The 13,578-nt window shown below is 44.7% G+C and overlaps 1 protein-coding gene across 1 annotated transcript; it reads left to right on the forward strand.

Moving 5' to 3' along the window:
• The first annotated feature begins 7,696 nt into the window (after window positions 1–7,696).
• Window positions 7,697–13,147, forward strand: LOC117839502 (uncharacterized). Its single transcript, XM_072290883.1, has 3 exons — window positions 7,697–7,878; window positions 9,994–11,447; window positions 12,786–13,147. Exons 2-3 carry the CDS (start codon window positions 10,361–10,363, stop codon window positions 12,824–12,826), a joined length of 1,128 nt encoding a protein of 375 aa, XP_072146984.1. The 5' UTR covers window positions 7,697–7,878; window positions 9,994–10,360; the 3' UTR covers window positions 12,827–13,147.
• The last annotated feature ends 431 nt before the right edge of the window (window positions 13,148–13,578 follow it).

A 13,578-nucleotide genomic window follows, 5' to 3' on the forward strand; every position in this document is an offset into this window, starting at 1 on the left:
CTTGGTTGATCAGCCGAGTTAATCTTCAACCGAAAGTCCCTAATCCCTCTATCTCAGGTCCCCTGAGCTTAAGCGCTCCAAAACCGGTTCTTAGTCCCGACCCCTGAGAACCCAACCAAAACCGCCGGTTCCTTCTGAGTCCCCAAAGGCAGTGTTTCTTTCAATCTTGGAGCTGTGGAACAACTGAGACTGACTGGTGGACCCGAAATCTTTCTCCCCGGATCTCCCGAGGCAGACACGCCCGAGCAGCATGCGCCCGCTTCAGAGCTCCCCCACCGCGTGGCTTGATCTCTCCAACGCCCGCCGCTTCGCCCAGTCGCCGGCCGTGACAGGATGGATCCATGCGCCCTCCTCCCCAATCGCAGCGGAAGCCCCTCTGTAACCCTTTCTGCCTCGCCTCGTCTCGCTTGCACCCTCGCCGACCGCGCCAAGGTGCCCCGTCGCCGCCGTGGTAGAGTTTTGCCGCTGCTGCGTCAGACCGCCTCGCGACCCGCGCTCATCATCTCGTCGGATCCCCGGCTGCAAGACCTGATGCCTTCCGGTTTTCCCGCGTCTCCACAGTTGCGCCGCCCACGAGCTCACTCCACGATGATACCTCCCTCGCCAACCCCAACTCCGGCTACGACAGCTCCTTTTCTCGCCCCACCAGTGACGTGCTCCGGCAATGCCGCTGTTTCGCGCTCGCCCGCGCCGCCGCTTGCCCTGTCACTTCGCCTCTTGCAACCTCGCTTGTAGCGCCTTTCTCCCTGTCACACCAGTCAAATCCGTCGCTCGACGCGACCAGACCACACGCGCCTCCGCCAAATCTAAATCCCGGCAAAACCGCGCCTGCGCCGCCTTGTCTCCAGTGCCCAATGGCCGAAGACCCTATCTCCGAAGCTCTGTTCCGCCGCCCATCGCCGCTCAATCGCCGCCATGGCAGCGCACTCCATCTTTTTCTTCCCGGTCTTCATGCTGCTTGAAATCTCTCTCTTCCGCGCCGCTATAAAAAGGGAATACCAGAGTCCCACTGGAGTTCCTTCGCCATTGCTGTTTCACCGCCCCTACTCTGAGTGCACTTGAGCAATCCCGCAGAAACTCTTGAGAAGTTCCCCTCTCCGCTCAAGTTCGCTTCTCGCCAATCCACCCAGCCGTCTGCTCCTCCGCGTTGTGCTAGAGCTCTCTTGTCGCTCACAAGAAGTTCCATCACCGCCGGAGCACCGTCAACCTCACCGCCGCCTAAGCCTTAGTGCTTAAGTCCTTCCGTCCAAGTCTGTTCCTTCCCGACCCCAAGTTGCACCTATAAACCTGAAGGTAAACTGCCGACCCCTTTCTGGTTCGCCCGACCCTTTTTCCCGTCTCACCCGACCCTGTCTGTTTCGCCGACCCTTATCACCTCGCCCGAGGACTCGGCTGTATCCTTTTCCTTGACCCGAGGGTATCCCGGTATTAAGTCTGAGGACCTCGGCACAGTTATTCCTTAACTTTAAGGGTCAGATCCTCAGTATATCCCCATCCGACCCTTTTATCCTGTTCTTCCCCAACTAAAGTGAACTTCCCCCACCTTTTCTGTAGCCTTGCTACAAGTGTTCGAGCTTTAACTTGCAAGTGTTGTTGACATAACCGTCTAAATGCTAACTCCTGCATTTGCATTCGTGTAGAGTTGCTTCTCACTGACGGCGTCTACGAGCTACACCCGGCGCCTGAAGACAGAGCTATAGCAGAGCTGCCAATCCCAGAAGCCGAAGCAGCCCCCGTTGAGACCAGTTTCCCTCCTCTCCGCTTGAAGGCAAGCCCCGGAGCATAAACCCATCTTTCCAAACTTGCGCATGCCTTCCTTCTCATGATTGTGCATTTACGTATAGGAGTTGTTTGCAACCATAGATGCATGCCATAGTTCCTTTGAAATGTACACTAGTCTGTTAGGTCGAGTAGTTGCAATGCTTAAATAGGAATCAGTAAAAGCCGAGTGATTTCCTGTCACTCGCGAGTTATAGGAGTTGGTTGTTTTCTTCTGTTACAACTATAAGGACAATGGACGGGGCAGGGTTTTGGTTAACTCTTTTGGTGGTCGGCTGATCGTCCTGTCTATTTATGGAACCTGTTAAGGCCCGACAGTGGTGGTGTTCGTGATCAAGTGTTTGAAAGTACTAATCTCATACCTAGTATGGGATGGGGAAGCCTAGTACCTGATTGAACCTAAACGTGAGCGGTCGCTCCACTGTCCTTGGAACGAAGTTCCCCTGCGGCCGCACGTGGTGGCAAGTGTGGTCAAAGAACGGCAGAGGTCGGGTCTGTGGAACCTTGCACCAAAGAAAGTGGACCCGACGCGGGTTAGGGAATTGATGGGGAAGGCCGACACAGGAAGCGACCCTCGGTGGTGCGCGGATGTCATGAGGTTAGGTTCACCATGCATGGTTAAAGAACTTGAATCGATTCGTCTACCTCTCACAGTTTGAGACTGCTTGATCATAATGCTACACTGAGTAATGAAGGAGTCTGATGATGACATGGTCTTGATGATGAGCTTATAAACATAAAGTTGGATCTATGTTTGCTTAGTGTAAGTTGCCAACATAGACTGGTAAAATGAACTTAGAATCTGAACTAAAACTTGAAAGCAAGGACCTAACATAGTCGCTTTTGGCAAAACAAACCCCTCAGCCAAAGAGCCGTGCATGTCTAGAAGTGGTGGAATAGTTTTTTCCCACGGTCGGTTAAGTCTTGTTGAGCTTAGTAGCTCAGCCTTGTTTGTGGCTTCTCTTTTCAGGTGAAGTTGCAACTTCAGAGCTTGCTGCTGGCACTTGGCCGCCCCAGCTCCCTCCTGGTTGGACGGTCGAGTGGGATCCTTCCTCGGACGGCGGGGAATGGGATCATTGATGTCCTGGCTGACCTCACCAAGGACGTCCGACCCCGACGAGTAGCTTCCGCGATGTATGTACCTCCTGTTGTTTTCTTCAGAACTTGTAAAACTCTGATTTTTAACCAAGGTGTCATGAATTGTTAATTAATTGGTGGATCTGTTGTATTCTCTGGAACCACTCACCTTCGTGCAGGTTATGCTAACTCGGTCTTGTCAAGTGGTTAAATCGGATGAAATCCGACGGCACATCGAGTTAACTTGATTAAGGCATGAGGATCGCATGTCATGCGACTTAACCGTGCTTTAGTTAAGTTAATCCGAGGTGGTTCCGCCACAGTCGTGCTCCTCTCCTCATCGAAGATCAAAACCGTCGGTGCCATCCCAACCCATAGCCCCCTCCCCTCGCTGCTGAGTCAGCACCGGCAACGCCCTCTCCCTCCATACCGGATTTAGGGATTGAAAAGAGCATCTCGACGCTGGCCATGAATCCGGCCTGAATCGATCTCCCCTTTCCCAAGCGGTGGAAACGGAGATGGGAGGAGTTACCACTGAAGATGCGCATAGAGAGCTTCTCCAATCCATTACCACAACGACACTCGACATACTCATGGATCTGGACTATCTGTAACTTTTTAGCTAGCTACATGGGCTGACATAGACAAGTGCAAAATATGCAAAATATCAGATTTATATACCTATTAAAAATACTTTCGTGATGCGTCCAAAAACTAACAAATGGATCCCCTCTAAAGACTTTCTTCTCATCCCTTTCCCTCCCAATATTGTTACCCGCAACCCGTTACTGTTAGGAAACTGATTTCGCTTTTTTTTCTCCTCACACAAGCATCCGTTGTAACTCAAATTTAGTATGATAATAGATGCTTGCTTGTTCTTTTTATTCATAATTTTGTTACAATGTTTCATATGTATTTACTGGTGTTTTTTTCAACGGAGGTACGGAAGCATGGGAACCTGCGGGAGTACAGGAAGTGTTCTCCTTGGGCTCTAATTTCCTTGACGCTTTATCAATCCAAAATGGAAAGGTCCGCTATGATCACTGGACCCGACTCAGGCTCCAACAATTTATCCAAACCAAATCCAACTTAAAAAAAACTACCCAGCGCGTCTATCACCGCGAGTCGAAGAAAGCCTGATAGACAAAAAAAACTAGCGAGGTTTTTAGAAAGTGAGTTCAATGGTTTTGAGTTTAAAATTAGATATAGTCCAAAGTTGAATTTGTTATTGGCAACAGCATAGATCCTATAACAAGCAAGTCGACCAATTATATGTAAATTGAATACATTGCATATTTTTATATATCTTATAAAATAGTCCGTTCCTAACAAAAACATAAATGAGATTATCTATACTATGAAGAGTGAAAAAATTGAGGATAATTTATACCAAGAATTATACTCACATACCCCTCATAAAGTACACACATGTCAAGGAAAAACAAGGTAAAAAGGACAACGAAAAAAATACACGCATGTCAAGAAAAAATAAGGTAAAATGGACAACGAAAGGGAGGAGGAGATTGAATATCCCAGCATCCGTTGCATATTGCGGCTCTAGCGTGTCTAATATTTATAATTTTTTATCACCGCATGTTTGTTTACCTGCTGTGCCCACCTACAACGTGTTCTAGTCCTGGGCACAAATAGCTCGTGTACCCATTCCACATTCATCCCTTCCCGTCACAACAACGGCTTCATGGATCTCAAACCCCCAATCCAATGATCCGTCCAAATGTTGACACAATCACCGGGCCTGATCCTCTACCTTTTCTAGGGTGTTTGGATCCTTGGGCTAAAGTTTAGTCTTTATCACATCGAATCTTCGGATGCTAATTAGGAAGACTAAACATGAGCTAATTATAAAACTAATTACACAGATGGATATGTTAAGTCTAATTAGTCAATGATTTGACAATGTGATGCTAAAGTAAATATGTGCTAATTATAAATTAATTAGGCTTAATATATTCATCCCGCGAATTAGCCTCCATCTGTGCAAATGGTTTATAATTAGTCTATATTTATATACTACTAATTAGTATCTAAACATTCGATATGACATGGACTAAACTTTAGTTCGTGGAACTAAACGGGACCTTAAGGGCTTCTCTTCCCCATAAGATAGCTCGCAGGTTTCCGAGCTTCTCTTTGTGGCAGAGAGGAAATCACCATGGGGGCAGTACTTCCCTTTCAAAACTCTCGCACACAATGAGTCTGGTCTTTCTATCAAGCGCCACCCTTGCTTCCCCAGCAGCGCCGATGTTGATCGGCATATTGTTGCGCAATAATAGTTAGTCACAAAAGTGAGTATATTAGCATCTTCAGTGGTCTTCCTTGCCCAATCCAACTACTATATTGGGAGTGTTCGTAAAAAATAGTGCCCTAGCCGATTCCCTTTACCTTTTTCCTTTTCCCAATAATTATTGGGACAAACCAATAATTCACCCAACTCTCTCAAAATAAAGGAAGAGTCGTAACTCTCTCAATACGATAGTTGAATTAGGATGAGATTATTGGGGAACTAAAAAACAACTCTCTCAAAAATAATGAATAAGATATTGAGATATCCAATCAATTAGTTATAATTAGTTATTATTATTGGGGAACTGTGAACTGGTTGGTCATGTTCCACCCTTGAAAACCTTACTATCTAAGCTACTGTGCTCTGTTTGTTGGAACATTTTGGAATGTTGGAAGATTAATAAAAAAATCCTATAAGTATCGAGAGTTGTTAGAAAATTAAGATGCAAGCTTCAGTAACAAAATCAAAATAAAAATCAAATGCTTTTCTTAGGGTAAATTGAAATATGCTTGGTACTCCCACCTCTCGACTGCAAGCTCGTGATGTGGTCTCTCATAGTCAGTCCATATGGTTGTATGGTCGCACGCCCTGCTCAATCGACCCGCTTCTTTTGGGCTTCTAGGCGGATTGCATGAAGCACACCATTAGTCGTAAAAAAAATTGTACGGATTCTCTAATGTGCTGAAACAATTAAGGTCACCAGCTGACTTCCCCTTGCTATCCATTATCCAACTAACCGCTGCTGAAGAATTAGCTTTCTCAACGCATGGCAAGTTGGCCTAGCTGCATTTTTAACCCAAATAAGGCCCAATTCCGGTTTAAGATGAGAAATAGGCAGGTCAACACATTCATCCCAAAAAAGTACCCTGAGACATTTTAGGATTAAGAAAAGTATTTTATAAACAGCTCCATGCTCCATATAGTCAAAATAAATCTTCATCGCAAGTCACTACATACAACAGATGGGTTTGTGCAGTTTGCCATAGAATTTTCACAGCTACGGAATCTCCAAAAAAAGCCATCAATTGGCACATAAGTGCTCAACACATTCATCCCAAAAAGAACAAAATAGCCTCCCATGTGACAGCAACTACTAAATTAGGATCCTAAAAGATCTTGAATCGACATATCATGTGGCCCTGCAAAGACAAAGTAAAAGTTGAAATAGAGCAATAATGAAACAAGTTTGAAACTAGTGAAGTCATTGCAGTCCATATGAGCTTATCCATTGATACTTGAGTTTCTATACCTCTACCATTCTCTTTGTGATGCATAAAGCATCTAAATTTGTTATTTAGCAAGTAGTAATGAATAAGAGCACTATACTGCAAGGGTTTTCAGCAACAAACTCCGATTTATTTGGCACTTCCTCGTTGATCTTTCGCATCTTGTCAACAAACTTATATGTCGTTTTGAACTTTTGGTTGAATCACCTTTTTCCTTTAGGCATGTAACAAGAAGCGCGTCTTCATCTTGTTGAAAATCAGGTTGGACATTTATAAATCACACAAAATACTGATACTTTGATCTTGTCTTCTAGTTGCTTTACCAAGGCAAAAGTGCCTTATCCACCGTACTGATAGACAAACTACATTCCCAAAAATTCGCAGATTCAGAAATTTGCGAGATAGAAACTTAGTAGAGCACATTCAATTTTGGGTTTTCAATGGGGCTCCTTCCTTTTTTTTGTCTTTATATAGTCGATACCTTGCTTCCCTCGTCCAACGCTCCATATAATATAATGGTTTGGCAATAACTTTGATCTTGTCAAGAACTTCCAAATCATACAAAACAGCTTGATCCTTTTAAACTGCTCACGTTGGTCATGACAAAAGTGTAGCTGAGATTCATTAGCCCTCAAATTTGAGGACTAACCAAGTTATGTACAACTTTAGGTCTAATTCCTCATGTGACTTAGTTTCAAAATCTTGCATATTTTGAAATATTCCTTTTGTGATGACATCAAATACTAGAAATTTGAGGCAAGTGGGAATATGATACTGGCTGCAGTGCTGGTCCAAGGCCAAAAGAATCAATATAGGTTTATGAAAAGTGATACATTAAAAGTGCAAACACAATTGAGTTTTCATTAAGCTTGGATCAGCTCTTGGCCTAGCCAATTTGTGGGTTTCGCCTCTGATGATTGTGTACGAGCGTTAGATCAATCACTTCATATTCATAATTTCGTGCTACTTGATCTAATGAAAACTGACTGGACGGCCATTCGGCGCCTAAGGGCACGTTTGGTTACAGATAGAGTTTTGCTTGACCTCGTTTTGCCAGACCTCACATGCCCCTAGGCAGCCTGTCAACCAAACCAAACTCATTTGCTGCTCCGACTTCTGTGCGAGCAAGGGGAGGCTTGCCACCGGATCCAAATGCCAAATCACGTCGCGCAGTGCAGACAGACGCTCTGTTCTGTCCTCGAACTGGGCCTTATTTGGGCTGAAAACTGGGCTAATTTTGCTGTGCTAGTTCTTCGGCAGCCAACCGTTTGGATGGGGGTAACGATGGGCCTTATAATGGAAGACAGCTATCCGGGAGCGGGCTCCAGCACGTTCAGGCTATCAGCGCCGCAGCTAACAAGGATCCCCGAAACCCCTGTCGCTCTGCCGCCGCCGCCGTCGCCGTTGCCCCATCTCTCTTGTGAACACCGGGCGAAGCGAAGCACGCCGCCCGAAGGGAATCCGTCGCCCATCTGCTTGGGGGCTTCGTTGGTAAGTAGCCCTAGCCTTCTTGGATGGATGGATTGCTCCAACATTTCTCCCCCAGTCTCGTTCCCTTCCTCGAGCAATCCCTAGATTGTTTTCTTGCGGATTTGTTCACTGTGTGGTCGAATGCTAATCGGTAGCAGTAGATTTAACCCCGTCAATTTTTTTCTGAGGTTTAGAATGAACTGAACCCCGTGCCCCTTGTTGAGTCGGATTTGCATCCTGTGACATCAGTGGAACGAAGCCGGGGATGAACAATACGCATTTGCCAAATTTCGTTTTGCCATGTATGGTCGCTTGTATTTTCGGGGAGTTTCGGTGACGAGTTGATCTGGTGCTAAGCAAGGAATGATCTGTACTTAGACCCCACACATTTTGCGCCACATGCAATTTATGACATGGATTTTGCAATGTGAATGCAAGAGATCACGAAAAAGAGGATAATCTGTGACAAAAGTTGTGAACATCTATTTATGTGTTGCAGATTACAACATAGGTATGCATACCCTTGAAGTTGTGGAGGGAAGGGGAGAAATTCACTTCATGTTCAGTTTTATAGTTTGTGATAGCCAGACCTGTGTAATAGGTGGTTGAAAATGGAAGAAGTCTACATAACCCCCCAAACTATTACAACTAGACTACTTCACCCCCCAAACTATAAAACTGGGTATTTGACTCCCTCAACCTTGCAAAACCGTTTATTTAGCCCCTTTCCCTGATTTTGCGTAGTGATTTTAGTAGGTGGACAGCAACACTGAGGTGGATCGGCAGACATGTGGGTCCAGCTGTAAGTAGGCATGGTAGCAACTCTGTTTCGTTCCCAACTCCGCCGCCAGTCGCCGGAGACATTTCGCATTCGCCCTGCCATCCAACTGTGGAGCTTGGCCGCTGTCGCCGCCCTGCGGACGCCCGTCCCCTGCAGCTAGCACGGGGAAGGCGGTCAAATGGTGTCAAGGACGGGCTTCATGTTGAGCCGCAGGGTCTCGTCCTGCGCTGTCGCGTGCGGTGAGGAGCGTGAGGAGCCGGAGGTCAACGGCCGCAGCGGGTTCACGGTGTGCAGGCGAGCTGTGCTTGGACATGTATTGTGCAGTCCGGTTGAGTACATTCTCCTTAAGTCGATGTGGAGACTCTAGAATCCAATACCATACCGCCCAGATTGAGCTTCTGAATGCTGGAACCGAGATCTCGTAACCCAAATCGAGTTTCTTAGTGCTCCAATTGAGATCCTGTCACCCAAATTGAGGTCCTTAGTGTTACAATTGAGATCCCCATCAGCTTTCCAACGCACAAACTGAATTTTGGCTTGCACAAATAGTCACCGACCTGAATCCCGTGGAGGAGAACCAAACCATGTCTGAGTACACGCAGCTGCCGTGCACGGCCATGGAGGCATGGAGGCACAGAGCTCGGAGAGTCTGCTGAGCTTGGTGCACAGAGACGACGCCACGACGCCGGCGCAAGCGCAAGGTCCACTCGTCCCGCATTGTCTCGAAGGGCCACGGGGCGAACTCGCCCGTCAGAGCAGGGGCGGATGCAGTGTGTCTCGAACGGTTGGCAGATCGAGTCTGGGGAAGGAAAGGAACGGCCTGGAGTTAGACATGCCCGCTTACAAGTGGGCCCCACATGGCGGCTGGTCCACCTCAACGTTTCTGTCCACCTCAGCAGGCCACGTGGCTAAAACCACTATGCAAAACCAGGGAAAGGGGCTAAATAAACGGTTTTGCGAAGTTGAGGGAGTCAAATACCCGGTTTTATAGTTTGGGGGGTGAAGTAGTTTAGTTGTAATAGTTTGGGGGGTTATGTAGACTTATTCCGTTGAAAATGAGTTGCTGACTCAGACTGTATATTCACAGCTGACTGTTAAAAGGGTTTTTTAGTTGCATTAGTTGACTAGGTTTCCACCTGAAGCAGGTAATTTAGCCCTAGTTCTCTATCACAATGTTTCGCAAGTTCTGTCTTGTTTCTGGGTTACATACTAAAGTATTCCTGTTCTTGGTAAATGGAAATGGGGTCAAGCCTCACCTCAAAAAAAATGAATAAAACATAGGTCTGTATCTTTGTTGATTTTGTACTGAGCACTTTCTGTACTTAGTAACGAGTGCAGAATTTATCTATGTGCAGGTCGATTTTCATCAGGAAAGTTGTACCATTAGTTGAGGAAGTGGTTCGAGAAAATGCCTATGTGTTTATGGATCAAAGGAAATTGAGTCAAGATATATCAAAGCACCTACAGTAGGCAGAATTGTCAAACCTTGCTGCACTATCTCTGCGTACTGCTGCCAACTTAACCACCTCAATTTAAGGTAAAGGGGAAGGCATTGAACCATCATGGTTCCTTGGTTCATCTTGCGACAGGTGTCGCCAACTTAATATCAATATTGGCATTGTGAACAAGTCCTAACAGGCTGGCGCTGAAAAAAATGTTATCCATGCCCTAAGCTTTTGCTTGTTGAGATAAATCACACTGCCCTTCCTTCCCGACATCGTCATGACACTACCAGATGATGTGCTTATTGATATCTTTCTCCTCCTCCCTCCACACCCCTCTTGCCTCCTTCGAGCGTCTCTTGTCTGCAAGCATTGGCACTCCCTCATACTTGACAATCGCTTCCTTCACCGCTTTCAGGCACTCCATGGATTACCAGTACTTGGTGTCTTCACGAACTCCACTCGCATCCCCCGGTTTCTCCCTGTCGGGGATCCTCCTAACCGTGTGGCAGCAGCATCTTTCTCTCTACCAGACATCCACTGGCATGTCCTTGGCTGCCGCCACAGCCATATCCTTCTCATTGGTTCAACTTGGAATCAGCTCCTTGTGTGGAACCCTATAAATGGCCATGAGCGCCTCATATCAGCCCCACCTGATGTGGATCCTCGTTTTAATTATGGGCATGTGCCTGAAAGCAACGCTGCTGTGGTTTGCGCAGCGAACCATGCTGACCATGGTTATTGCCACTCTTGTCCTTTCTTCGTAATATGGGTTTTCACCACCACGCGCTATGCCTATGCCACTAGATACTCATCAGAAAGTCGCAGTTGGGAGATGATGGCATCTTCACCAATACCATCTGATGTTGATTTCAGGCCTAGCATCCTTGTCAGGAACATCTTGTATTGGCCGCTCAAGTCAAAGTATATCCTTGCGTTCGAGTTGGTGACACATAGGTTATACCATATTGAGTGTCCACCAGAGACGCATGATATATACAGGAGGAATGTCCATATGATGAAAACAGAGGATGGTGGGCTTGGCCTTGCTGCTGTGACAAAGTTTAACCTGCGCCTGTGGGCCTGGGATACTGATGTTAAGGGTGTTACAGGATGGGTGCTGCGCAGGATCATTGAGTTGGATAAATTTCTCCCATTGGAACTGTTGTCTCTGCCTTCTATGGATAATCGTCCATGTGGAAGGCCTCCTGTCAGGATATTGGGTCTCGTTGAGGATGATGATTTGGTTTTTATATGGACAAAAACTGGGGTCTTTACGGTCCAGCTGAAGACAATGAAGCACAAAAAAGTGTTTGAGGCTGATGTCTCTGCAAGTGTTTATCCCTACACAGGTTTTCGCATTGCAGGTGCTTACAGTCTATGCCCTGTTTTCTGTTTCATCTTGCATGCACCTTGATGAATTTTTTGTGAAGTTCGGAATAGACTACTTTTCTGTTTGTAACTTTGAATTGGGTAGTTGAAGTAGAACTATACATATTATATTGAATATACTGTTTCTTTCCATGGTTAGATAGGTTGGAATGTTACTTATATGTCCTAGAATATGTTCATGTTTTGAACATGTAAGTTTGTTATTTATATTCTATGACTTATACTCCCTTTGCCTTAAGATATAGTTGTTTTGTACATTAAGCCGTTGGCAGAGTCTTCAAATTACTACTCAACTTCTAATTTCTACTTGAAATGTGTTATACATCGAAACAGATGGATATTCATAATCAATTTAGTAATACTGGATCTGTATGACCAATGAGAACTTAACAGTTTTATTTTTGTTCCTTGTATATATGGTACAATGATGGAAAGAATAACTGCAAATATTGTATCCAGAGAAGAAACATTGTCAGGTTATTTATTTTAAGTTTGTGATGTGAACCATTTTAATGATGGGCCATCTTGTTTTCACCCCTGTTATATGATAAGTGATTATACAATTGATAGGATATAGTTGTTGCCCGTAGAGTTTGTGGACTAATTGACTAAAGATTGCATGGTCCTGTCATCATCAGTGACATCTGCAATCTGCGTTTAAGATTGCTTCCATCTTTGAGTTTGAAGTTATTAATTTTTGTTACCAAGTTAAGGAAAAATGCATGGTTTAGCAGTAAAATATTGAGGGAATTCCTTATTTGACACTGGAAGATGAGTTAATTCCTTTCTTGACGCTGAAAATTTTTCCCTTCCTAATATGACACCAACTTCTAACTTTCGTTCCTTATTTGATATTTCCGTCACTTGTGTTAGTTAAGTCAGGTGAAACAATCTTCAAATCACCTCCAAAAATCATGAAACTTTTTGTAGTGATATAACAAATGAATATGAACCCATATTTATTAAAAGGACACAGATACCTTTATGGTTTTAAAATTAAAATTCACCAATTTATAAGTTATCTGAATTTCTATGGCACCAAAGCACTTTTAAAAATTATAAGAAAATAACTAGTATTTCTCACATCAGATGCTTGAACTTATTAAATTATTTCCTAGCAAAACTTACATAGAGTTATAATGAACCGTAAATTATTAAATTGGTTATTGCGCTGAAGTAAAATTTATCTTTTAATGTTCTCTACCTGTGAGTTCTGTTACAGCAAAATCATTACTTCATATGCACATTATTGCTCACTTCCTGTGAAGGTTTGGTGGCATCTAAACACATGTTTATCTGTTCTGTGCTGATAGGTGCCGTGGCACATGATGGTGGAAATGTTGCAGCTGAATAAATAGTAAGATAGTATCTGCCGGCTTCCTTTGGTCAACTAATCAGCAGATAAAATCAGATGACATCTGCTGACTCCCGTTTGCCGTTCATGCCTAGATAATAAGCAGTGAGACTGACATAATGCAATCCAATAGGTGCCAATAGGGCACCTTTGTTTCGTATATTCTGCTATGATTGTGATGTATCTATCTTATGTAACAACTCGTATCGATCATTTGGTGTGAGGTCTTAACTGTTTAACGCTCCCTTGTACTCATGTGGCTGTCATGTCGAATTATTTGAATGCTTGTGTTGTTGCGAGTGATGTGAATATTCATGGGTATACTCTGTTGGGCTGCATTGCACCAGTCTACTCTGTTTGTGAGTAGATGTCGACCTAGGTATGACGCATGGTATAACCATGGTGGAAAAATGTCTGTGTTGTTGCTTACGCTGGTATTGTAACATACTTTGACATATAATATGCTATTAGCTGGTTCTTGCTCCCTATAAATTGGTAGTCCTCTCTCCTCTCTGAGCCTGACATGGGAATCTTGCATTGTATAGCTGAACTTACCCTATAGAATATGCAAGTATTTCTCTAACTAGATTTCACATTGTAGCACATTATAACACCAGCACAACAAATAAACCCTGAATGTCAAGCAAGAGGTGACATGCCTGCGGGATGGAGTTACACGGTGGTCGTGTTAATCTCAGCCTGATCAATCCAATTGATGGCGCCTGGGACACTGACATACTGAATCGGATTTT

Source organism: Setaria viridis, chromosome 9, assembly GCF_005286985.2.
Source record: "Setaria viridis chromosome 9, Setaria_viridis_v4.0, whole genome shotgun sequence".
NCBI lineage: Eukaryota > Viridiplantae > Streptophyta > Magnoliopsida > Poales > Poaceae > Setaria > Setaria viridis.

Bases quoted from the DNA above. Each gene is read 5' to 3' on its own strand.
- LOC117839502 (XM_072290883.1), top strand. From the start codon at position 10,361: ATGACACTACCAGATGATGTGCTTATTGATATCTTTCTCCTCCTCCCT. The intron at 11,448-12,785 runs GTGCTTACAGTC...CTGTGCTGATAG, and splicing joins CACAGGTTTTCGCATTGCAG to GTGCCGTGGCACATGATGGT.